The sequence below is a fragment of the Vitis vinifera genome, chromosome 4 (assembly GCF_030704535.1).
Source record: "Vitis vinifera cultivar Pinot Noir 40024 chromosome 4, ASM3070453v1".
Taxonomy (NCBI): Eukaryota; Viridiplantae; Streptophyta; class Magnoliopsida; order Vitales; family Vitaceae; genus Vitis; species Vitis vinifera.
Genome location: NC_081808.1, coordinates 9,553,761 through 9,578,580, shown reverse-complemented (window position 1 = coordinate 9,578,580; position 24,820 = coordinate 9,553,761). Strand labels below are relative to the sequence as shown.

General features: G+C 41.0%; 1 protein-coding gene across 3 annotated transcripts in view; it reads left to right on the top strand.

Moving 5' to 3' along the window:
• The window catches only part of LOC100853048 (nibrin homolog), a 79,546-nt gene that overhangs the window by 4,258 nt on the left and 50,468 nt on the right, over positions 1-24,820 (top strand). For all 3 annotated transcript variants that reach the window (XM_003631796.4, XM_019219569.1, XM_010650562.2), the window contains exon 2: positions 1,082-1,135. In XM_003631796.4, coding sequence (XP_003631844.1) covers positions 1,082-1,135 — 54 coding nt within the window. The remainder of the gene's footprint in view (positions 1-1,081; positions 1,136-24,820) is intronic.

Genomic DNA, 24,820 nt, shown 5'->3' with positions numbered 1-24,820 from the left:
TTTATACTTCCAAGTATGTATAATTTCAGTTTCAATATCAGATTCTCCTTACGCCTTCTATCCTGAAAAATTTACTGTCTTTGACTCTTTGGTTTTCCATATGATAGCAGATTGTAAGAAATGTCATACTCTAAGTACTTTTTTAGGGAAGGAAACGAAATTTTTATTAAAAAAAATTAAAGTATGAACAATCCTAATGAGAGTCTTCTAATGATAATTTGAATCTCATATTCCATCTAAAAATATAAAGTGATTTCTACTTCCATTATTGTTACCATTATTCTTGAAATAGCATTTGAAAAGAAATTTAAAGAGTTTTTTCAAATTGTGGAACTGGGCATATAATATGTGATATAGTTGAATTATGATGTTTAGCCATGATTGGAATACAAGTTAGATCTGAAAGCTACGAGATAATTGTATATGCACTGATTTTAGTTAAGCATTGTCTTGTTTGATGCCCTTTAAGAAGGGACTTAAAGGTCCTTATGGAGTAAATAAATATTATCTTTTAATGTAGATCCATGCCAATCTATCAGTTTGTGTAAATGCTACCTGTCTGGGGTGGGGAGGGGAGTGGAGTGGAGTGGAAGGCAGGGGCTATGTTGGGGTGTTTATTTGGGGCTTGGACAGGTGTGTTTGGCTTATATCCTATCCTTGTTTTTTTTTTTTTTTTTTTTTTTAAAGATTGGGATTGAAGTGTATTTGAAAACAGGACAATGCTCTGAACACACAAGTGTGTAGTTCCACACTCGCTCTTACTACGTCTGAATTGTTATGGCTTTATTACTTGTGAATCCTATTGTGAGGTGTACTAGAGATCTGAAATTGTTGAAGAAACGACTAGATGTTTCTTTTGTCCCTTCAAATTCACTTTAACATTTGATCAAGCTTGTTCCCATTATACTGGATCATGTTTGCATCTATAAATATTGAAGTCTCTTGCCATTATCGGGTTTAACATATGAAATTCCATCATGCAATGTAAAAAAACTAGGTTTTGATGAAAAGCCTGAAAATGAATTTCACATATTATACTATTAGTTTATCCTAATGTCTTAAGGGTATGTTTTATTTGCAGGTGAAGATAGTTACTATATCTTTGCTAAAGGCACATACAAAGTGGGTCGTAAAGGTATTGTAGAACTTGGCAAGTAGTTGGGACTCCTATTAATTTTGTTGCATTTGCAAGCCTTACTGATTATAGATTGGAGTCTTATGCTTAATACAAGATGTTTATCTAATACTTTTTGATGTTTCTCACCAATTTGTGTTTGTTGTATCCATTTTTTTTATTTATCTGTGGGAAAATCTGGACCTATTTTATTAACCTCCAATGTTTTAATTGTTATACTGGTGTTACAAGTTTGGTTTGTTTATTATTTTTTACCATGAGCCTAAGATGATATGGCTATATTATTGTCTTGAATAAAATCTATTAATGAAAGTTGAGAAAAGTTTAATTGTAATTGAAAAGATAAAATTGGCCAAAATTAGAATAAAGTCTATTAATAAAAAAGCTCTTAGATTTAGAATGCACTAGAAATCAATCTCTATGGTAAATAGGTCATTATGATCTACCATTCATCAAGTTAGATTGAAGACTTTAAAATTTCACCTAAACCTTTATTTGATTTAGCTTTAAATCCAAATTTGCTTAATTCTCAAATTAGGAATTCCAATTGCATTGATTAATCTTTCACAATTAAACTCAATTAATCTTTATTCACCTTCCAATAGATCCTATAATGAAATTACATGATTGTATCGAATTTGACATTAAATATTTAGTTAATTGACTAAGATTTCATTGTATTCCTTATTCAAGGCAATTAAAAGAGAATATTTTCTAAAATTCATTAGTCAATCAATTCAATCAAAATTATCTTTCTATCTTAGTTTCAAGTAACTAATTTACCATAGATCTTGACTCTAGATCCTTCTTCTTTTGAGAAAAATAAAATCTAGTTACTCATGTTTGTGAGATCAACTCCACAAGACATGTTTGACCAAAAAGGAAAATGAAAGAAAGTATAAAAAAATTTTATTATGAAAATTCTCTTATAAAAGATCTAAAAATGATCAAAAGCTTGAAAGTTCCTAAGATTAAAAAGATGGAAAACCTCAAAAGATTTAAAATGAGAGTTTCAAATTCCTATTTATAGGTTAAGGTTAAGTTGACACATGGTGTCATCCTAGGGACCATCTAGAACCTTCTCTCATAATCAAAGGTTCTCAAATAAAGTTGACAATTTGAATTAGAAAGAATCAAAGCCAAAAATCAACATTTTTTTTTTTGGATAGGAAATGACAAAGGAATATATTGATAAAAAGGATGTACAAGAGAAGGATGAGGAATCCTCCCACCAAAGAAAAACAAAACTACAAGGAATCAAATACAAGAAAATACAAAGTAAAAACAAGCAAACTCTCTTGGTTAGACCAGCCCGTTGGGATTACACATCGCTAACCAATCAAATTGTAACACGTTAAGGGGAATCCCCTTAAAAACCTTAGAACAAAAAGCCCAAAGAGAAGCAAGGAAATGAATAGAATGCAAAGGTTCTCTGAATTTCTTGCTTTATCCTTAAAAATCCTTGCATTTCTTTCCGGCCAGACCACCCAAATTAAAGCGATGCACGCAGCTTGCCATAAAACAATCCCTCTCTTAGAAGATCCAAAATCGTTAAAATTGTTAGATAGCATGTCAAAGATGCTCCTTGGGGGAACCCAATCTGTCTTTGCTAACTGAAATAATTTGTGCCACAACCCCATCGTCAAAGAGCAATCGAGAAAAAAATGGTCTACTGTTTTTCCATGCTTGATGCACAACCTATAAATGTCGGGACTAAGTGCTTTGTAGGGTCTTCTCAACTGTAGAAGTCATTAGTATTTACCTTCTTGTGTATCACTAACCAGACAAAGGACTTGACTTTGAAAGAGACTTGAGAATTCCAGACAAACTTAGTAGGGAAAACTGGAGGCAAACCAGAAAATTGGGACAAGGCAAGAAAGAAAGATTTGACTGTAAAAAGTCTTGAAGGAGATAAAGACTAGGATCTCATATCTGGAACCGAAGGTGATAAATGTAGACGATCAAGAGGCCGCATAAGACCTTCTAAATCTTCTATCTCAGAATCGAAAAAGTTACGACGAAAGTTAAAGTTCCAAGAGAAGGGGCGAGTAGAGCCGAGAATTGAAGAAATAGGAGTATTTTTATCCATGACTACTCTAAGTAGTCTTGGATATTGGACCACCAAAGGTTGGTCCCCCCACCACAAGTCTTCCCAGAACCGAATTCTTTCCCCATCTCCTACCACAAATCGAGTAAACTTGGAAAACTCTTGGGAGACTTGTGTAATAGCCTTCCAAGGACAACGGTGTGACCATCTGATTATAGTGTTGGCATCCCAACCATTGGAGTGTGATCCATAAATGCTTAAAATAACCTGATGCCACAGAGCTGAATCCTCCCTAGGATATCTCCACAACCATTTCCCTAAGAGAGTGAAATTCCTTATAGAAATCTTTCCAAATCCCAATCCCCCTTTCGCCTTCGGATTACACACTACATCCCAGCTAACCAGATGATCTCTTTTGCCTTCCCCAACCCCTGACCATAAAAAATCTCTTTGCAATCTCTCAATTTTTGCTGGCACTAAGGCAGGAATCTTAAACAAGGAGAGAAAGTAACAGGGCATATGGGTGAGACAAGATTGAATGAGAGTTATCCTGCCTCCAAAAGATAAATACGCCTTTTGTCACCCATCTAATCTTCTCGAGATTCTCTCAATCACAGGATCCCAAAAGCCACAAGCCTTGGGATTTCCTCCCAGAGGAAGACCCAGGTAGAGTATAGGCCACCCTGAAGCCTTGTAATCGAGCAACTCAACCAACCTAGAGAGATGATTCTGTTCAAGATTAATGCCATAAATATTACTTTTGTCAAGGTTAACCTTCAGCCCAGAAATATGCCCAAACACTAGCAAAACACTCTTGAGGGTCAGCATGTCCTCTTCTCGAGTGCTAGAAAAGAAAATGGTATCATTTGCAAATTGTAAATGGGACACCCTTGTTTTGTTCCTACTCACCCTGAAACCCTCCAAGGCATTTCTTTCCTCTACTCTCAATAACATCTTGCTCAATACATCTGCGACTAAAGTGAACAAAAAAGGGGATAAAGGGTCTCCTTGTCTTAAACCTCTGGATGCCTTAACCCACCCTTTAGCGTTTCCATTCATTAGGACTCCAAAAGATACCGAGGACAAGCAACCTCTCATCCATTTCCTCCATTTAGGACTAAACCCCTTCTTCTCCAATACATGATCCAAAAAATCCCAACTCACATGGTCATAAGCCTTTTCAAAGTCAATTTTGAAGACAACTCCTTTCTTCCCTGATTGTCTTTTCACATCCACTATCTCATTGGCTATGAGAACTGCATCCAAAATTTGTCTCCCTTGAACAAAAGCTCCTTGAGTAGAATGGATAGTTTCATGAAATACCCCTCTTAGATGCCCTGTTAACACTTTGGCTATTATCTTGTAAAGACTAGTGATCAAGCTAATAGGTCTATAGTCTGAGATTTTCTTTGACATGCTTTTTTTGTTTGTAACAGAACTATGAAGGAAGCATTAGTGCTTTGACTGATAATCCTGCTCCTGTGAAACTCTGCAAACACTCTCACTAGATCCTCCTTGATCACATCCCGACAATCTTGAAACACTGCAATGGTAAAGCCATCAGGCCTCGGTGCCTTATCCCTATCCAACTGAAAAATGGCCTTAGAAATCTCTTCTTGAGTAAAAGGGGATTCCAACCTAGACGCACTCTCTCCAGATATAGGGGACCAATCTAAGCCTTCAACTCTCCAAGACTCTTCAGAAGGGCTCGCGTAGAGCTTTTCAAAATACCTTAAGATCTCCTTTTTTGGCATGATGAATCCTAATTTCACATGAGGATGCAAAATTGAAATAAGTTGGCTACCACTTATAATGTCGCCGATTCATTTAGCATTTATGTGCAGAATTTTGCATGATCATGTGAAGTCAACTTCAATAGATTTCTCAACTCCTACAATGTCTTGATATTGGTTCAGTTGGCATGTATGTGTAAAATCTGATTTCTCATGCGAATTGGAACTTCCCTCAAACCCTGCCATTGTGCCTTGTTGGTTCATTCTGCATGGTCATGCCAAATTTCACACGATCATGCGAAATTGCCATCCCCCCTTTTCAACTCTCTTTCATAATTTTTCACACTTCTTCAAAGCTCCAAGGACCAAGTTGGGGGGAAGGATTTTGGGCCATTAGTGGGTCCAGCCCATAAAGGATCTTCAAATGGTGGCCCGTTTGTATCTTCGTCTTCAAAGCTCCAAGGACCAGGGCTCTCTGCAAAGAATAGAGCGTCGGAAGGTCTTCCTCAAGCGTCGTCAAAGACGAAGGGATCTCCAGTCTCCGTAAGGCGCAGAGCAAGAAGTGGGCCGCCGAGATTTGATGAGGCGTCTTCTTCCCCGAAGCGTAGCTTTGAAGGAGGGGACTCACTGGTGACAAATCGGGGCAAATCTCACTCCAGAAAGAGTGATTTATCCACTGGTTTGGAAACATCCAAAGTTTCCACCGGCGAGACAGAGGGGGAAGAGGGGATTTTGCAATGCAAACTGATCAATGAGGTGCGTAATCCTATCTCAGCTGCTTCTGAGCGAGATTTTCCTCTGTCTGGGGCTTTTGAGTCGATTCTTATTCCCGAAACCTCGGTTTCTTTGGGTCATCCTTTTTGTGTCCATTCTTCTTCTTCGTATCCGTTGGAGTCAAGCCACGCTTTTCAGCGTGGACCTGTTTCTATCTCTCCTGTGGTGTCTGATAACCATCGTGGTGGTGCGTCCTGTTCGAAAGGTGTGGTGGTACCCCTAGAAACCTCTAACCAAAAATCTAAAGACCGACCTTTCCTTAGGGAAATTCCTAGCAACCTTGAGGTGCGTGGTGACTCAGTTGAGGCTTTGTTCCCTGTGCAAGAACCTTCCACTCTCCCGCTGGAAGGTTTTCAGATTGAGGGGCTTACGCCTCGGAAGATGGTCAAGGTTCAGTCGGTTCTGGAGAGTTTGAGGGTTAGAATTGTCAGGGATAATGGGAAAGGTGTGGTGGGAGAGAACAGGAATCCTCTCTCTGCGGACAAGGTTTATTCCAGAAGAAAGAAGAAAAAGGGTTCTGGAACTCGAGGAGAGGATTAGTCTGGGTGCGGGTTGTGTTGGGTTGTGATTGTTCTAATGAAGATTTTAAGTTGGAATACAAGAGGTTTAGGTTCTAGGAAGAAAAGGAGGACTGTGAGAAGGTTTTTAAGCACTCAAAACCCAGATGTGGTGATGCTTCAGGAAACAAAGCGTGAAATTTGGGATAGGAGGTTAGTGAGTAGTATTTGGAAAGGTAAAAGTCTGGCTTGGGCTGCTCTTCCTGCTTGTGGGGCGTCGGGGGGGATTGTGATCTTGTGGGATTCAGTTAAGTTCAATTGTTCAGAGAAGGTGTTAGGATCCTTCTCTGTTACTGTAAAATTGAACTCTGATGAGGAAGGGTCTTTTTGGCTAAGCTCAGTGTATGGCCCGAATAAGGCAGTGTGGAGGGAGGACTTTTGGTTGGAACTTCAAGATCTACATGGTCTAACTTTCCCAAGGTGGTGTGTAGGAGGGGATTTTAATGTGATCAGGAGGATATCTGAGAAGATGGGTGATTCTAGGCTAACAGTCAACATGAGGCGTTTTGACGAGTTTATAAGGGAAAGTGGTTTGTTGGACCCCCCTCTTAGGAATGCGGCTTTTACATGGTCAAACATGCAAGTCGATCCTATTTGCAAGAGGTTAGATAGGTTTTTGTTCTCTGCTGAGTGGGATTCTTTTTTCTCTCAAAATATTCAAGAGGCCCTTCCTAGATGGACATCTGACCATAGCCCAATTTGCTTGGAAACTAATCCTTTTATGTGGGGGCCGACTCCTTTTAGGTTTGAGAATATGTGGTTGCTCCATCCTGAGTTTAAAGAGAAGTTTAGAGACTGGTGGCAAGAGTGTTCGGTTGAAGGTTGGGAAGGTCACAAATTTATGAGGAAACTAAAGTTTATTAAATCAAAGTTGAAAGAGTGGAATACAAGGGTCTTTGGAGATTTAAGAGAGAGGAAAAAGCATATTCTTACGGACTTAGGCAGAATTGATAGAATTGAACAAGAAGGGAATTTAAATCTTGAGCTGGTCTCGGAAAGGATCTTAAGAAGGAAGGAGTTAGAGGATTTGTTATTGAAGGAAGAGGTTCAATGGAGACAAAAATCTAGGGTTAAGTGGATTAAAGAAGGGGATTGCAATTCTAAGTTTTTTCACAGAGTGGCCACTGGAAGAAGAAGTAGGAAGTATATAAAGTCTCTGATTTCTGAGAGGGGGGAGACTTTAAATAACATTGAGGTTATTTCTGAGGAGATTGTAAACTTCTTTGGGAATCTTTATTCCAAACCCGAGGGTGATTCTTGGAAGATTGAAGGGATTGATTGGGCCCCTATTTCTGAAGAGAGTGCAATTTGGTTGGATAGGCCGTTTTCGGAAGAGGAGGTTCGAATGGCAGTTTTCCAATTGAATAAGGAAAAGGCCCCTGGCCCTGATGGCTTTACCTTAGCAATTTATCAAGAGTGTTGGGATGTGATTAAAGAGGATCTTATGAGGGTGTTTTTTGAGTTCCACACTAAAGGGGTAATAAATCAAAGCACAAATGCGACTTTCATTGCTATGGTGCCTAAGAAAAGCCAAACTTTCAAAATCTCAGATTATAGACCTATTAGTTTGGTTACAAGTTTATATAAGATAATTGCTAAGGTCTTATCAGGGCGGTTACGTAAAGTTCTTCATGAAACAATCTTTGGCTCGCAAGGAGCCTTTGTGGAAGGGAGACAAATATTGGATGCTGTATTGATAGCCAATGAAGTGGTGGATGAGAAAAGAAGGTCAGGAGAGGAAGGGGTAGTTTTCAAAATTGATTTTGAGAAGGCCTATGATCATGTGGAGTGGGGCTTTTTAGATCATGTGCTTCAAAGGAAGGGGTTTAGCCAGAAATGGAGAGCTTGGATGAGGGGTTGTTTATCTTCTTCTAGTTTTGCTATCCTAGTTAATGGGAATGCAAAGGGTTGGGTTAAAGCCTCTAGAGGATTGAGACAGGGAGATCCTCTTTCTCCTTTCCTTTTTACTCTAGTAGCAGATGTTCTAAGTAGGTTGATGATTAGAGCTGAGGAAGCTGGGATAACTGAGGGTTTCCTTGTGGGGAGGGATAGGACTAGAGTGTCCTTGCTACAGTTTGCTGATGATACCATATTTTTCTCTAAAGCCTCTTTGGATCTTCTTCAAAACCTTAAGATTATCCTTTTGGTTTTTGGGCAAGTATCTGGTTTAAAAATCAACTTAGAAAAAAGCACCATTTCAGGTATCAACACTAGGCAGGAAATGTTGTCCAGTTTGGCTTTGGTTTTGGAGTGCAGAGTGTCAGAGTGGCCTTTGTCTTATTTAGGCCTCCCTTTAGGAGGGAACCCAAAGACAATAGGATTTTGGGATCCAGTGGTTGAGAGAATTTCGAGGAGGCTGGATGGGTGGAAAAAGGCCTATTTGTCTTTGGGTGGGAGGATTACTCTAATTCAGTCTTGTCTGTCTCATATCCCTAGCTATTTCCTTTCCCTCTTCAAAATCCCTGTATCTATAGCTTCAAAGATTGAGAAGATGCAAAGGGATTTTCTTTGGTCTGGGGCCGGGGAAGGGAAGAGAGATCACCTTATCAGATGGGAGGTTGTCAGTAGACCAAGGGAGATGGGAGGTTTGGGCTTTGGGAAGACTTCTATGAGAAATAGTGCCCTCTTAGGGAAATGGCTTTGGAGGTTTCCTAGAGAAAGGAGCGGTCTTTGGCATAAGGTTATTGCGAGTATATATGGGACACATCCTAATGGATGGGACGCCAACATGGTGGTTAGATGGTCTCACAGATGTCCTTGGAAGGCTATTGCTCAAGTTTTTCAAAAGTTCTCCCCTTTTGTTCGCCTAGTGGTGGGTAATGGGGAGAGAATTCGGTTTTGGGAAGATCTTTGGTGGGGAAACCAAACTTTGTGTGCTCAATTTGCTGAACTCTACAGAGTTAGTTCTGTGAGAAACCTTACTGTCTCAAATGTCCTTGGCAACTCCTTTCCATTGTCTTGGAATTTTAACTTTCGCCGCAATCTAACGGATTCAGAAATTGATCTCCTTCAGAGATTAATGTCCTCCCTTCATTCTGTGCTTCTTTCCCCTTCCTCATCAGACTCAAGAGCGTGGTCTTTGTCTTCGTCAGGTTCGTTTTCAGTGAAATCTTTTTTCTATGCCTTGTCAAAAGATTCAAATCCTTTAATGTTCCTTCCGGCCAAGTTTTTATGGAGCTCAAAAGTCCCTTCAAAGGTTAAGGCCCTCGCTTGGTTAGTAGCACATGGGAAGGTAAACACTAATGACAAGTTGCAATTGAGAAGACCCTACAAAGCCCTCTGTCCTCAATGGTGCATTCTTTGCAAAAGAAATGGAGAGTCGATTGATCATCTTTTTCTTCATTGTCCCGTCACCATTGGACTTTGGCACAGGTTGTTCAATCTAGTAGGTGTGATTTGGGTCCCTCCAAGGAGCATTGAGGATATGTTGGTTATTTCCTTTAGAGGCTTGGGGAACTCAGTAAGAGGCAAGATTCTTTGGCAAATTGCTTGCCTTACTTTGATTTGGATAGTGTGGCAAGAAAGGAATAATAGAATCTTTGAGGATAAAGGGAGAACGGAAGAGGTGGTGTGGGATTTGATTTGGTTTTACTCTTCTCTATGGGCTTCTTGTACTGAAGCTTTTAGAGGAGTTCCTCTAAGCATCCTACAAATCAATTGGATTGGGGTTTGCGTTTAAAGAGTTTGAAGATTGTTGGGTTTTCTCTTGTTTTTAGATTACTATTGTTGGGTGTTTTCCTTGGTTATTGTGTAGGAAGGACCTCTCATCCTTCCCTTGGTTTTTTTTTTCTCTTTCTTTTGTCTCTTTTTTCTCTTCTGTATTTGTTCTTTTATTAATATAATCTTCTTCGTTTCTGATCAAAAAAAATTTTTCACACTTCTTCCTTCCATGATCATGTTAGCTTCCTCGATTTACATCAAACAACTCAAAGTGGACCTCCAAACTAATTCACATGCGTGGATACATTTTTTTATTTTATCAATAAGCAAAAAATTGTATTGCAAAGAGGCGCTAAAATAGCGACCCATAGAATTACAGTATAGAGATACTCACCTTGTTACAAAAGGACCCAAACAACAAGGAAAAAACAAAAAACCTTCTCCCTCATCGTGAGCACACCCAATCTACAAAATCTATGAAGGTCGAAGGACCATATTTTATCCACAATTTGGTTTCCTACCAAAGTAAATACACAAAAGAAGCTTTCAGCCTTTGGATGGACAACAAGCTATCCTCAAAAGCAATTCTATTCCTTGCCTTCCAAATGACCCAAAACAAGCATAACGGTCCGTCCGACTTGCCATGCCACCTTCCTCTTCTTACCCACAAAAGAGCCCCTTCACCCTAAAAGGGCTTCCTTTACTGAAAAAGGAAATACCCAAGATACTCTAAAAAAAGAAAGGAGCAACATTCACACTTCCCTTGTTTTTTCACAATGAAGGAGGAGGTGACCAATCGACTCCTCACACGTTTGGCACATAAATCATCTATTAGCCAAAACCCAACGCCTCTTTTGCAAATGGTCTAAGGTTAGAACTCTTCCCCACGAAGCCTCCCAAGCAAAGAAGCTTAATTTGGGCTGTACACAAGAGTTTCAAATAATCTTCGAAAGGAAAGAAGCAAGAGAAACCGGCTGCAAAGCCCTATACAAAGATTTTACCGAAAAAACCCCATCCTTTGAATCCATCCACCTCACCCTATCCTCCTCATCCACACTAACCTTCTTCCCATCCAAGCAACAAACCAACCTTTCCACTTCTTCCAACTCCCAATCATTGAAAGGTCTATTGAAACGAGGACTCCAACTTCCCCCCCTTTCCCCCGCGGCTGTCCGAACTTCATTTACCCAAGCCTCTTTGGAAGTTGCTAGAGCAAATAATGAAGGGAAATCCTCACACAAAGGGGTGGTTCCACACCACTTGTCTTTCCAAAACTTCACCTTCTTACCATCACCCACCACAAAGCCAAAAGAAGGGGTTACTAGATGTCCCATCTTACTTATTGCTTTCTACAACCCAACTCCATAGGCGGAGCTAGCCTCATAAGAGCTCCACTCTCCTCTTTCCTCCCCGTATTTCCTTCTAATCACTTGGTTCCAAAGGGCCTTTCTTTCATTTGCAAAATGCCAAACCCATTTGCCAAGGAGAGCCCTATTGAAAGTCCCAAGGCTCTTAACCCCCAACCCTCCTTTTCTTTTATCTACACACACAATCGGCCACCTTACTAAGTGCTGTTTTTGCTCAAAAGCCCCACCACCCCACAAAAAAATACCTTTGAATATGCTCCAATCTCATTCTAACCACCCTAGGCAGCTGGAAAATAGACATAAAATAAATCGGCAAATTGGACAAAGTACTTCGAATTAAGGTAATCCTCCCCCCTTTTGAGATGTACTGACGTTTCCACATAGCCAATCTCTTTTGGAATCTTTCTTTTATTCCATCTCAAGCGGCAGCATATTTAAAAGGAGCACCCAACGACATTCCTAAGTCGGTGGAGGGTAATTTTCCCACCTTATAACCGAACTCATCAACCAACTTTTCCACATTCTCAACTTTACCAATCGGAATTAGTTCACTTTTTTTCCAGATTCGCTCTTAAACCTGAAATTGCCTCAAATCACATTAACAACCAGCACAAATACGTCAAATGCTCCTCTTTTGCCTCATAAAAAATCAACATATCATCAGCAAACAACAAATGAGAGACCTAGACCCCTTCACCCCTTCTTCCCTGAATCGAACACGGCGACAAAAAACCTCCAGAAACTGCTCTCTTCAGCATATAACTAAAAACCTCCATCACAACTATGAATAAGTAAGGCGAAAGGGGGTCTCCTTGCCTTAAACTCCTTGAGCTCTGAAAAAATCCAGTAGGGCTTCCATTCACCATAACTGAAAACCTAGCAGTGGATAAACACCACTTTATCCATCTACGCCACCTTTCCCCAAACCCCATCTTCTCCAACACCGTTAAAAGAAATGACCAGTCTATGTGATCATAGGCTTTCTTAATATCGAATTTGCAAAGAATTGCCCCTCTATTGCTTTTCAAAATGGAGTCTATTGCTTCATTAGCAATCAACACGACATCCATAATCTGCGGCCCCTCCACAAAAACATTTTGAGACGTTGAGATCACCTTAGCTAACACTCCCTTCATTCTGTTAGCCAACACCTTAGCTAACCACTTGTACAACCCTCCCACCAAGCTAATTGGCCTAAAATCCTTCAAGTCCTCAACCCCCCCTTTCCTAGGGATCAACACTAGAAAGGTTGCATTCAAACTTTTAACAAAACTCCCAGTTTCATGGAACTGTCTGAAGAAGTTCATTACCTCCTCCTTTACAAAATCCCAAGAAAACTGCCAGAATGCCATTGAGAAACCGTCAGGGCTTGGTGCTTTCTCTTTTCAAAAACCTGATAGCGCACCAAAAACTCCTCCTCCGAGAAAGGCTTCTCCAATCCCTCCACATCCAGCTCTTCCAGCCTCTCAAAAATCAAACCATCTATATTGGGCTTCCAACCACCGAGATCTGCCAACAGACCTTAGAAAGCTCTGTTCACTTCCTCTTTGATTTCACTTTCCTCGGTGAACCACCTCCCATTCACTTTTACTCTGGTCAACTGATTCCTTCTTCTATGAGCATTAGCCATTTGATGATAAAACCTTGTGTTTCTATCCCCCTCCTTCAGCCAAATTTCTCTAGACTTCTGCCTCCACGACACTTCTTCTAAAAGAACCCACTTTTTATACATCTCTCTTGCTTCCTTCCTAGTTTCTTCTTCTTCCAAAGACAGAGAGCGAACACTCTCTTCTTTGTCCCAAGAATCCACTAAATTCTAAGCACTCTGCTTCTTAGAATCAATTTGACCAAAAACCTCTTTATTCCAACTTCTCAAAATATGTTTTAATGCCTTCAATTTTTCAGTCAAAATGAGGCTGACTGACCCACTAACTTGAGTCCCCTTCCACCACTTTCTCAACACCTCTTTAAAGCCCTCCTCCTTCAGCCACATATTCTCAAATCTAAAAAGCGTGGGCCCTCTCCTCATCTCTCCCCCATCAAGAAGAATCGGAGAGTGATCAGAAATCGGCCTAGCCAGAACAACTTGAATGGCCCCCTGGAAATGAACTTCCTAATCTTCAAAAATGAGGAACCGATCAATTCTTGACTTTAACCGATTATTAAAACCTCCACTCCACGTGAACAACCCCCCTTGAAGAGGCAAGTCCTTTAGTTCTAAATCTTCAACCATCTCTGAGAATCTCCTCATTGTTGGGGACAGACAACCTCCTCTACTATGCTCATATGGGAATCTTATCATGTTAAAGTCTCCTGCTACAGACCACGACTCATTCCACAAACCTCTAAAGGCCCCCAGCTCACTCAAAAAATCTTCTCTCTCCACCTTCATAGTGGCCCCATACACTACTGAAAAAATCCAGCAAAAACCATTTTCACAATTCTTAAAGCGACAAGAGACTAAATATTTACCCACCTCCATCTCCACCATTTGCAGCACCCTATTATCCCAAAACACCACCCTCCCCCCCCACTGCACCCCTTGAATTCAAAGCACCCCACTCCAAACATCTTCCTACCTGGAGACTTCTCACAATCCCACTACTCATCTCCTGAGTTTTTGTTTCTTGGAGACACACTAAATCCGCCTTCTGAGTTTTAATCACATCCTTATCAATTTTCTCTTGTCTCTATCATTTATCTTCCTTACATTCCACGAAAGGATTCGAAGCCTCATCTAACACACTCCTGATGACCTTGATCCCCTCCTGACCCACCGTAATTTACCAACCGTTTAAGTTTCTTTAGTTCTCGGTCAAATCTCGAGGATCTCTGTCCTTTCCTCTTTTTTCTGCTTACCCTCTCAAATCGGTCTCTTCTTTCCCTTATTCTATTAAGAAGTTTCAAAATCTCACTTTCAAATCCCTCAATAGGCATTCCCAAACAATGAAAAAAATTTGCCAAACAACTGTACCTCCATGACTCCACATCCCCTCCTTCTTTCTCAACCCTTTCATCCCTCCCCTCTTTTAACGGGTAAGACTCGCCATCAACCTTCTCAACAAGCCTTTCTTCCACCAAACACACACTCAGAGGACTTACAGACAACTCCCTTTCATTTTCCTTCAAAAAGACATCAGCATCACGACTCTCCTCTACCTCAATCAAAGCCCCCTCCACCCCAGAGAAAGGAGATGAAGAAGAGTCCCGTCCCCTTCAAACGCAAACAGAAGAAGGCTCAAAGAAGGAGTACCTGGAAGCTTCCTCCAAAAGGCATGTGTCCGCTAGAGAAAACCTTCCTGATGCCCCTTTCTCCATTTCAGAAATCATCCCGTTGGCCAGAAATTCTTTTGCAAACCACCCCTTAGATCGCAGTCGACAAAACGGAGTCCTAGCCTCTTTTAAAGGCTCATGCAAAAAGGCCTTATGTGGGTTCGAAGCCCAAATCGCTCCAACACTGGGCTGCCCCACTTTCCAAACAGCCCAGTCCATCCCTTAGAAGGTTTGAAGGGCCGTCACAAGAAGCCTGCTCCACACCTCTGCTGGGTTGCCCCTCCTCCCAACACGTCTTGGGTCTGCTCGTCTCACTTTCTTTTAAAGCCTAACCCATTCTAGAGCTAAAAAAGATTGTAGGGCCTTCACATTCCAGGCCTGAATTCCTTTGGGCTTGAACAACCTCACAAACGGGCTTGCAACTAACAAACATAGCAGACCCCTCTTTCTCACTTAAGCCCACCCTTCCACTCCCCTTTTCTCTAGCCCCCTTCCCAAATCCTGAAAAACCATCAGCTGAACCTACCGTCCCGTCTCCATCACCCTTTTCTTCTCCCTTATTATTTCTGACTAAACCTGCCCCATTAACCTTTCATGCATGCCAACTCTCCTTCCCCATACCACCGCTGCTCCCCACGTGTGAGCCCACATCCCACTCTTCCCTAACCTTTTCCCCCTCTCTCCCTTTCAAGTTCTTCATCGGCACCACTATAGAAATCCATGGCAGCACCTCCCACCACAACTGGACTGCATGACAATAAGAATTCACCACTAAATGCAACGTCCTTGGAAAAAATTTCCCCCTGTTCACCAAAATTCTGGTCCATTGAAGCTGAATTTTATTTTTGTTTCTTCATCCACCTCAACAAAACCTCCACAACATTCACCAATTCTTTTAAACATCTCTCCACTCCAATAGTGAAGTGGGAGCCCCACCACCCTCACCCAAACTTTTTTTGCTTGGCTTCCTAACTGCAAGCACCTCGCCTCCTCACTCCAGCTCTCTAAGTGCAGCAATTTATCCTTATAGCAGCGCGTCCCCCTTTTTAACACTCTCTGCCTCCTTTTCATCTTCAAACTCCAGCAAAAAGAAAGGTCCTCCCAGCTTCAAAACTTGCACACCTTTTTTAAGATTCCAATTGTGCTCCCCCCATTTCCTGAACGAAGCCATTTTCGTCTCTACCACCGACCCGGCACCCCACATTCCAACTAAGCATTGATCCAACCCTTCCTCCCTACCCCTCAACCCTCTCCTTCCAACCTGAAGCCATGACGCATCTCCTAGCCTTCCAACCGGTTCCTTAGCAACATCCACGAAGGTCTTTTTCTCACCCTCCACTTTTTTTCCAATGCACTTCTCATCCTTGCCTTCTATTGTCACCACTTTTGTCTTTGAATCAACTCTGAGTGCCGCTTCAGTCTTTGCTTCCTCTTGAGCAACTACTCCCAAAGCCCATAGTTTCTCAGCGAGAATGACCCATCTTCCTAGCAAACCCTTTCCTTTAGGGAAAACTAAGCAAAATCTCTTAGTCTCTACATCAACAATAGAACATAAGACATATCTCCCTGCCCCATTTACACGCCTCTCCAACTTGAACTTTCTTCCCTCTTCCTCCCAAACTTTTACCATTCTTCCTTCCTTCTCCTTCCTGCAACATTCTTCAAAACCTTCCAACAGTTTTCTCAAACTTAAATCTCGAAAACGGATCCAAGAGGAGAGACCTCTACTCCTCTCCACAATGGTACCTTTTAGCTTCCCTCGGACTTCCTCTATCGAAACTTCAAACGTCTTCGACTCTATTGCAACCTAACACTTTCCCTCTCTCATCTCAAACCACTACATCACCCTCACACCAAAATTAGTTGATTGAGCTGGCATATAGGGCATAACTGGCCTCATTTTTCCTTCTATTTGAACTGATCCTTTTTGTATTCACATGTGTGGATGCATGAATCAAAGTCATTTGGACATCCTCTTTCATAAGATCAACTTTGTTTATTCTTAGAGATCCTTCAATTACAACATGTTGATATCACCCATTTGCAGCACATATTTGAATCATCATCACTTTGTGCCTTCTTCATATGGATTCATCTCCCCTCTTACATAATTTATCATCAAATTACACCTTGAAATCACTCAACTCACAAAAGATGGTTAGTAATCATTGCAAGAGCAACAATATGTTAATTGAGTATTTTAAGTATAATTACGATGAAAAAAATGTGAATTATACATCCATTAATACTAGTTATATGCATTTTTGAGTAGTAATCATTCATGTTGCTTAAGTGGATAATACCAGAATATCTTGGGATATCTTTGGAAGTCTAATATTTGAAAGGGTAAGATGAGAAAAATATAAAAATTATTTTGATAGGAAATATTATGCAAAAGAAATTTGAAGCTATCATCACGGTTTGGCTCAATTTTGCATAAATATGCAAAAGTGTTAGTCACCAAAGCATTCTAAACTGTTTGAGAATGTTCATTTAGAATAATTAGGATTAGTAGCAAGTAGTTTGGGTTCCTTTGAAATACTGTGAAAGGTTTTGAAATAGTTATAAAACCTAAGCTCTATATTCTAGGAGAATATTAAAATAATAGGACTAGCCAATCCCACATTAGGTACGTACAAATTTGGAGTCCTCATGTACCTATAAATAGAGGAGCCCTTCACTTGTTCAAGGTAGATCTTAAGATCTCAGGATTGAGAACTAGCTTTTTTAGTTAGTATGATAACACTTGCGTGGGAGGCTTCTTGGGGGAGAGTTCTAACCTTGGATTGTTTGCAAAAGAGAGGTTGGGTGATGGCAAATAGATGTTTTTTATGCCATACGTGTGAGGAGTCAATTGATCACCTTCTCATTCATTGTGAAAAAACAAGGGAAGTGTGGATGTTGCTCCTTTCTTTTTCTGGAGTTTCTTGGGTTTTTCCTCTTTTGGTGAAGGAAACCCTTTTAGGATGGAGGGGCTCTTTTGTGGGAAAGAAGAGGAAGATGGCGTGGCAATTGGGACCGTTATGTTTGTTTTGGGTTATATGGAAGGCTAGAAATTCAATTGCTTTTGAGGATTGTGGGCTGTCCATTCAAAAGCTGAAAGTTTCTTTTGTGTATTTACTGTGGTTGGAAACCAATTTGTGGATAAAAGATGGTCCTTCGACCTTAATAGATTTTATAGAGTGGGTGTGTATGCATTAAGGGAGAAGATTTTTTGTTTTTTCCTTATTGTTTGGGCCTTGTTGTAAGGGGGTAAGTTCCTTTATACTGTAATTCTGTGGGTCGCTATTTTAGTGCCTCTTTGTAATACAATTATATACTTATTGATAAAAAAAAAAATGATAGCACTTGCTTTCTTTCAAACGCTCCCTTTGGCTCTTTGTTTTTCTTATACTTCTTAGATATTGTCTAAGGCTGCTTGGTTAAGACTGACTTGGGAACTTGGAGTGTTTGAAGTTGGTCTAAGTGCTACAAGGATTTTAGGGAAGATCCCGGTCCATGACAGTATGCCCTAAAACTGGTTCTACAGTTCACAACAAAAGTTCTATTTTTGATAGGTAGCCATAAGATTTAAAAAAAAAAAACCCTTAAGCGCCAAGGCATATAAGACCTATACAATGCGTGCCAAAGGTATAACTCCAAGGTTCAGCCAAAAAGAGAACACAAAAAACAACTTCCTCCCTTAATGAGAATCCAACTAATCAACAAAATCAATTAAGGGCATTGAGCCTCATATATGTACACCTTTACCCATAAGAAAAGATTACTAAGGAAAAACTCTTTAAAATATGGTTAGACTGCTCCTCGTTCTCAAATGACTTACGAGTCTTCTCTTGCCAAATCGTTTAAAAAATGCAAATAGGAGTAGCTCTCCAAACCTTCTTTTGTCTTCTCTCCACAAAGGATGTGTGCCACCTTCAAAGAGTTTCTTTGATTATGGTAGACAACACCAAGAATGCCAAATAGAGAAGAGCAACTACCATGTTTTGACACAGTGAAGAATTATGTGATCAATTGATTCTTCTTCTATTTTATGTAGATAGCATCTATTGATCAACGTCTGTCCTTGTTTTTTTTTTTTTGATCAGAAACGAAGAAGATTATATTAATATAAGAACAAATACAGGAGAGAAAAAAGAGACAATAGAAAGAGAAAAAAAACCAAGGGAAGGATGAGAGGTCCTTTCTACACAAATTGAACAAAGGATAAAACTCCCAACAATAGAACTCTAAAAACAAAGAGAAACCCCATCAATCTTCAAACTTTTGAAATGCAAACCCCAATCCAATTGAGTTGTAGAATGTTTAGAGGAACTCCTCTAAAAGCTTCAGTACAAGAAGCCCATAGAGAAGAATAAAACCGGATCAAATCCCATACCATCTCTTCCGTTCTCCCTTTATCCTCAAAGATCCTATTGTTTCTTTCTTGCCACACCATCCAAATCAAAGTAAGGCAAGCAATTTGCCAAAGTGTCTTGCCTCTTAATGAGTTCCTCAAGCGTTTAAAAGTAATAACCAACATGTCCTCAAGGCTCCTTGGAGGGACCCAAACCAACCCTACTAGATTGAACAACCTGTGCCAAAGTCTAATGGTAATGGGACAATGAAGAAAAAGGTGGTCAATCGACTCTCCATTTCCTTTGTAAAGAATGCACCATTGAGGACAGAGGGTTTTGTAGGGTCTTCTCATTTGCAACTTGTCATTAGTGTTTACCTTCCCATGTGCTACTAACCAAACGAGGGCCTTAACCTTTGAAGGGACTTTTGAGCTCTATAAAAACTTGGCCGGAAGGAACATTAAAGGATTTGAGACTTTTGACAAGGCCAATAAAAAAAATTTCATTGAAAACAAGCCTGACGAAGACAAAGACCACGCTCTTGAATTTGATGAAGAAGGGGAAAAAAGCACAGAATTAAGGGAGGACATTAATCTCTGAAGGAGATCAATTTCTGAATCCGTTAGATTGCGGGGAAAGTTAAAATTCCAAGATAGGGTAAGGAATTGCCAAGGACATTTGAGACAGTGAGGTTTTTCATAGAAATAACTCTGTAAAGATCAGCAAATTGAGAGCACAAAGTTTGGTTTCCCCACCAAAGATCTTCCCAGAACCGAATTCTCTCCCCATTGCCCACTACTAGGCGGACAAAAGGGGAGAACTCCTGGAAAACTTGAGCAATAGCCTTCCAAGGACATCTGTGTGACCATCTAACCACCGTGTTGGTGCCCATCCATTAGGATGTGCCCTATATATACTCGCAATAACCTTATGCCAAAGACCGCTCCTTTCTCTAGGGAACCTCCAAAGCCATTTCCCTAAGAGAGCAATATTTCTCATAGAAGTCTTCCCAAAGCCCAAACCTCCCAACTCCTTTGGTCTACTAACAACCTCCCATCTAATAAGGTGATCTTTCTTCCCTTCCCCCGCCCTAGACCAAAGAAAATCCCTTTGCATCTTCTCAATCTTTGAAGCTATTGATATTGGGATTTTAAAGAGGGAGAGGAAGTAGCTAGGGATGTGAGACAGACAAGACCGAATTAAAGTAATCCTCCCTCCCAAAGACAAATAGGCATTTTTCCACCCATCCAGCCTCCTCGAAATTTTCTCAACCACTGGATCCCAAAAGCCTATTGTCTTTGAGTTCCCTCCCAAAGGAAGGCCTAAATAAGACAAAGGCCACTCTGACACTCTGCAATCCAAAACCAAAGCCAAACTAGACAACAACTCCTGCCTAGTGTTAATACCTGAAATGATGTTTTTTTCTAAGTTGATTTTTAAACCAAATACTAGCCCAAAAACCAAAAGGATAATCTTGAGGTTTTGAAGATGATCCAAAGAGGCTTTAGAGAAAAAGATGGTATCATCAGCAAACTGTAACAAAGACACTCTAGTCCTATCCCTCCCCACAAAGAAACCCTCAGTTATCCCAGTTTCCTCTGCTCTAATCATCAACCTACTTAGAACATCTGCTACTAGAGTAAAAAGGAAAGGAGCAAGAGGGTCTCCCTGTCTCAAATCTCTAGAGGCCTTAACCCAACCCTTTGCATTCTCATTAACTAGGATTGCAAAACTAGATGAAGACAAACAACCCCTCATCCAAGATCTCCATTTCTGGCTGAACCCCTTCCTTTGAAGCACATGATCTAAAAAGCCCCAATCCACATGATCATAGGTCTTCTCAAAATCAATTTTGAAAACTACCCCTTCCTCCCCTGACCTTCTTTTCTCATCCACCACTTCATTGGCTATCAATACAGCATCCAAAATTTGTCTCCCTTCCACAAAGGCTCCTTGAGAGCCAAAGATTGTTTCATGTAGAACTTTGCGTAAACGCCCTGATAAGACCTTAGCAATTATCTTATATAAACTTGTAACCAAGCTAATAGGTCTATAATCTGTGATTTTAAAAGTTTGGCTTTTCTAAGGCACCATAGCAATGAATGTCGCATTTGTACTTTGATTTATTACCCTCTTAGTGTGGAACTCAAAAAACACCCTCATAAGATCCTCTTTTATCACATCCCAACACTCTTGATAAACTGCTATAGTAAAGCCATCAGGGCCAGGGGCCTTTTCCTTATTCAATTGGAAAACTGCCATTCGAACCTCCTCTTTAGAAAACGGTCTATCCAACCAAACTGCACTCTCTCCAGAAATAGGGGCCCAATCAATCCCTTCAATCCTCCAAGAGTCACCTTCACGTTTGGAATAGAGATTCCCAAAGAAATTTACAATCTCCTCAGAAATAACCTCAATGTTACTTAAAGTCTTCCCCTTCTCAGAAATCAGAAACTTAATGAACTTCCTGCTTCTTCTTCCAGTGGCCACTCTGTGAAAAAACTTAGAGTTGCAGTCCCTTTCTTTAATCCACTTAACCCTATATTTTTGTCTCTATTGACCTCTTCCTTTAATAACAAATCCTCTAGCTCCTTCCTTCTTAAGGTCCTTTCCGAAACCAGATCAAGATTTAAATTCCCTTCTTGTTCAATTAAATCAATTCTGCTTAAGTCCGAAATAATGTGCTTTTTCCTCTCTCTTAAATCTCCAAAGGCCACTATATTCCACTCTTTCAACTTTGATTTAATAAACTTTAGTTTCCTCATAAACTTGTGACCTTCCCAACCTTCAACCGTACACTCTTGTCACCAATCTCTAAACTTCTCTTTAAACTTAGGATGGAGCAACCACATATTCTCAAACGTAAAAGGAGTCGGTCCCCATTTTAAAGGATTAGTTTCCAAGCAAATTGGGCTATGATCAGAGGTCCATCTAGGAAGGGCCTCTTGAATACTTTAAGAGAAAAAAGAATCCTACTCAGAAGAGAACAAAAACCTATCCAATCTCTTGCAAATAGGATCGACTTGCATGTTTGACCATGTAAAAGCCGCATTCCTTAGAGGGGGATCCAACAAACCACTCTCCCTTATAAACTTGTCAAAACACCTCATGTTGACTGTTAACCTAGAGTCACCCATCTTCTCAGATATCCTCCTGATCATATTAAAATCCCCTCCTACGCACCACCTTGGGAAAGTCAGACCATACAGGTCTTGAAGCTCTAGCCAAAAGTCTTTCCTCCACAAAGGCTTATTCGGGCCATACATTGAGGTTAACCAAAAAGACCCTTCCTCATCAGAGTTCAACTTTACAGTTACAGAGAAGGATCCTAACACCTTCTTTGTACACTTGAACTTAATTGAATCCCACAAAATCACAATCCCCCGCGACGCCCCACAAGCAGGAAGAGCAACCCACTCCAGACTTCTACCTTTCCAAACACTACTCACAAACCTCCTATCCCAAATTTCTCGCTTTGTTTCCTGAAGCATCACCACATCTGGGTTTTGAGTACTTAAAAACCTTCTCAAAGTCCTCATTTTCTTCCTAGATCCTAAACCTCTTGTATTCCAACTTAAGATCTTCATGAAAACAAAAACAACCCGACACAACCAACACCCAATACTAATCCTCTCATCGAGTTCCAGAGTCATTTTTCCTCTTTCTTCTGGAATAAACCTTGTCCTTAGAGAGAGCATTTTTGTTTTCTCCTTCCACACCTTTTCCATTATCCTTGACAATTCTAATCCTCAAACTCTCCAAAACCGACTGAACCTTGACCATCTTCCTAGGCGTAAGTCCCTCAACCTGAAAACCTTCCAACGGGAAGGTGGAAGGTTCTAGCTCTGGGGGCGAAGCCTCACTTGAGACACCACGCTCCTCAGGGTTACTGAGTGTTTCCCTAAGGAAAGGCCGGTCTTTAAATTTTTGGTTAGAGGTTTCTAGGGGAAACACCACACCTTCAGAACAGGACGCACCACCACGACAGCTGATATTCACAACAGGAGAGATAAAAAAGGAACCATGCTGAACGGCAAAGCTTGACTCCAACGGAATCGAAGAAAAAGGTTGATAACGAGAAGGATGAACCAAAGAAACAGAGGATTCGGGAAGAAATTTTGGCTCAAAAGCCCCAACCAAAGGAAGATCCCGCTCGGATACAGCTAAGAAAGAAAGACGCACCTTATTGACCAATTTGCATTGCGAAATCCCCTCTTCTCCCTCTGTCTTGCCGGTAAAAGCCTTGGATGTTTCTAAACTAGGAGAAAGATCACTCTTACTGGAGCGAGATTTGCCCCGAAAAGTGTCTCGATTTGCCTTCGGTGAGCCACTTCCTTCTAAGTTACACTTCGGGGTAGAAGACGCCTCCTCTAATCTCGGCGGCCAACTTCTTGCTCTGCGCCTTACGGAGACTGAGGATCCTTTTGGCTTTGACGACTCTTGAGGATGACCTTTCAACATTATTTTCTTTGTAGTGAACCTTGGTCGTAGGAGCTTTGAAGACGAAGATGCATCTGGGCCACCATTAGAGGATCCTTCCTGGGCTGGACCTGCTAGGGGCCCAAAATCTTTCGCCCCAAATTGGGCCCAATCAAAACGGGCTTTAAAGGCGTCTGCTTTTGTTGGCCTGACGTTGCTTCCCGCCGTTGGGCCCAACATCCACCTTCCCTTTCCTTTTTCCCCCTTAGATGATTTTGAATCTGAAGAACGAAAATGGGAACGATGACGAGGCCTCCAGCTATGGCACTCATTGGTCCTAGCAGTAGCTCGTAGCCCCTCAGCGATCTGTGGCTTCTGAAAGACACAACCCCCCACTGACCTCAACTCGTCCTTGCTGCGATTTGACTCAGGCCTGAGAGAGTCTTCTCCGTCATCTTCTCCGGTGACTGTAACTGCAACCGTGTATGTCCAATCTCCATCTTCTACCTCTAGTAGCGCTGGAAGCACGACATTTGGAAGCATCTCCACCCACAATGTTACCTTCGTCAAATCAACAAGCTTCAACGATTTCCTCGCCACCTTCATTACCCTCCCCCACTTCTGCAAAATGTGTCTCAGCTGCGCCTCATCCCACAGGTGGAAAGGAAGGCCTCTTAGTTCCAACCACCCCCGTCTAAATTTTCCATTAACGACTGAGTTCTCTTTTGGCGACCATCTCCTCAGAGCAATAACCTCTCCTCTCGCTGTGAAGCTCCCTTGATCTTGAATCCACTGAGCTCTCCTTGCAGAATCCATAAAAAAACACCCTTTGTAAGCAGAAATGGGTGTTACAGACACCATTCCTTTCATACCCACCCTTCTCGCTATAGCTTTTCCAACATCACACCAGTCTTGTATTTTTCCTTTGCTTTCACAAACTACAACTCTTGCCCATTTTCCAACTGGCATCTCTGCACCATTCTTAGGTCCTTTCTCTGCAACCACATCAGCATAGGACCACTCACCTCTGTACATTCCTTTGCTCTCTTGAGGCTTTTTTTGCTTCTCCTTCGAAACTCTTTCAGCTTGAACAACCTTGTTTTTGAAGCCGATCAAGAGTCAATACCTTCCCTAACAAGCTTCCCACACAAAGAAACCTTCTTTAGATGGAACCTAAGGATTCCAAATTACCTTTATTAGAAAAGGAATTGAACTTCTAGACTCCAAAACAACATATAGAGACTTCACAGAGAAGGTATCATTCCTCGAATTCAATTGAACTACCTTGTCCGCTTGCTCTCCATTCACCACCTTACCTTGTAGTCTAAAGAAGAATTGCTCTACATTATCAAGCACCCAATCATTTAGATGTCTAGAAAAATAAGGGTTCTAATGACCCCTCTTACTTGTCTGGTCTCACAAATTCGTCACCCAAGCCTCTTTTGATATGATTAAAGCATATAGAGATGGCAAAGAAACCCACAAGGGCTTATTCTTACACCACTTGTCTGTCCAAAA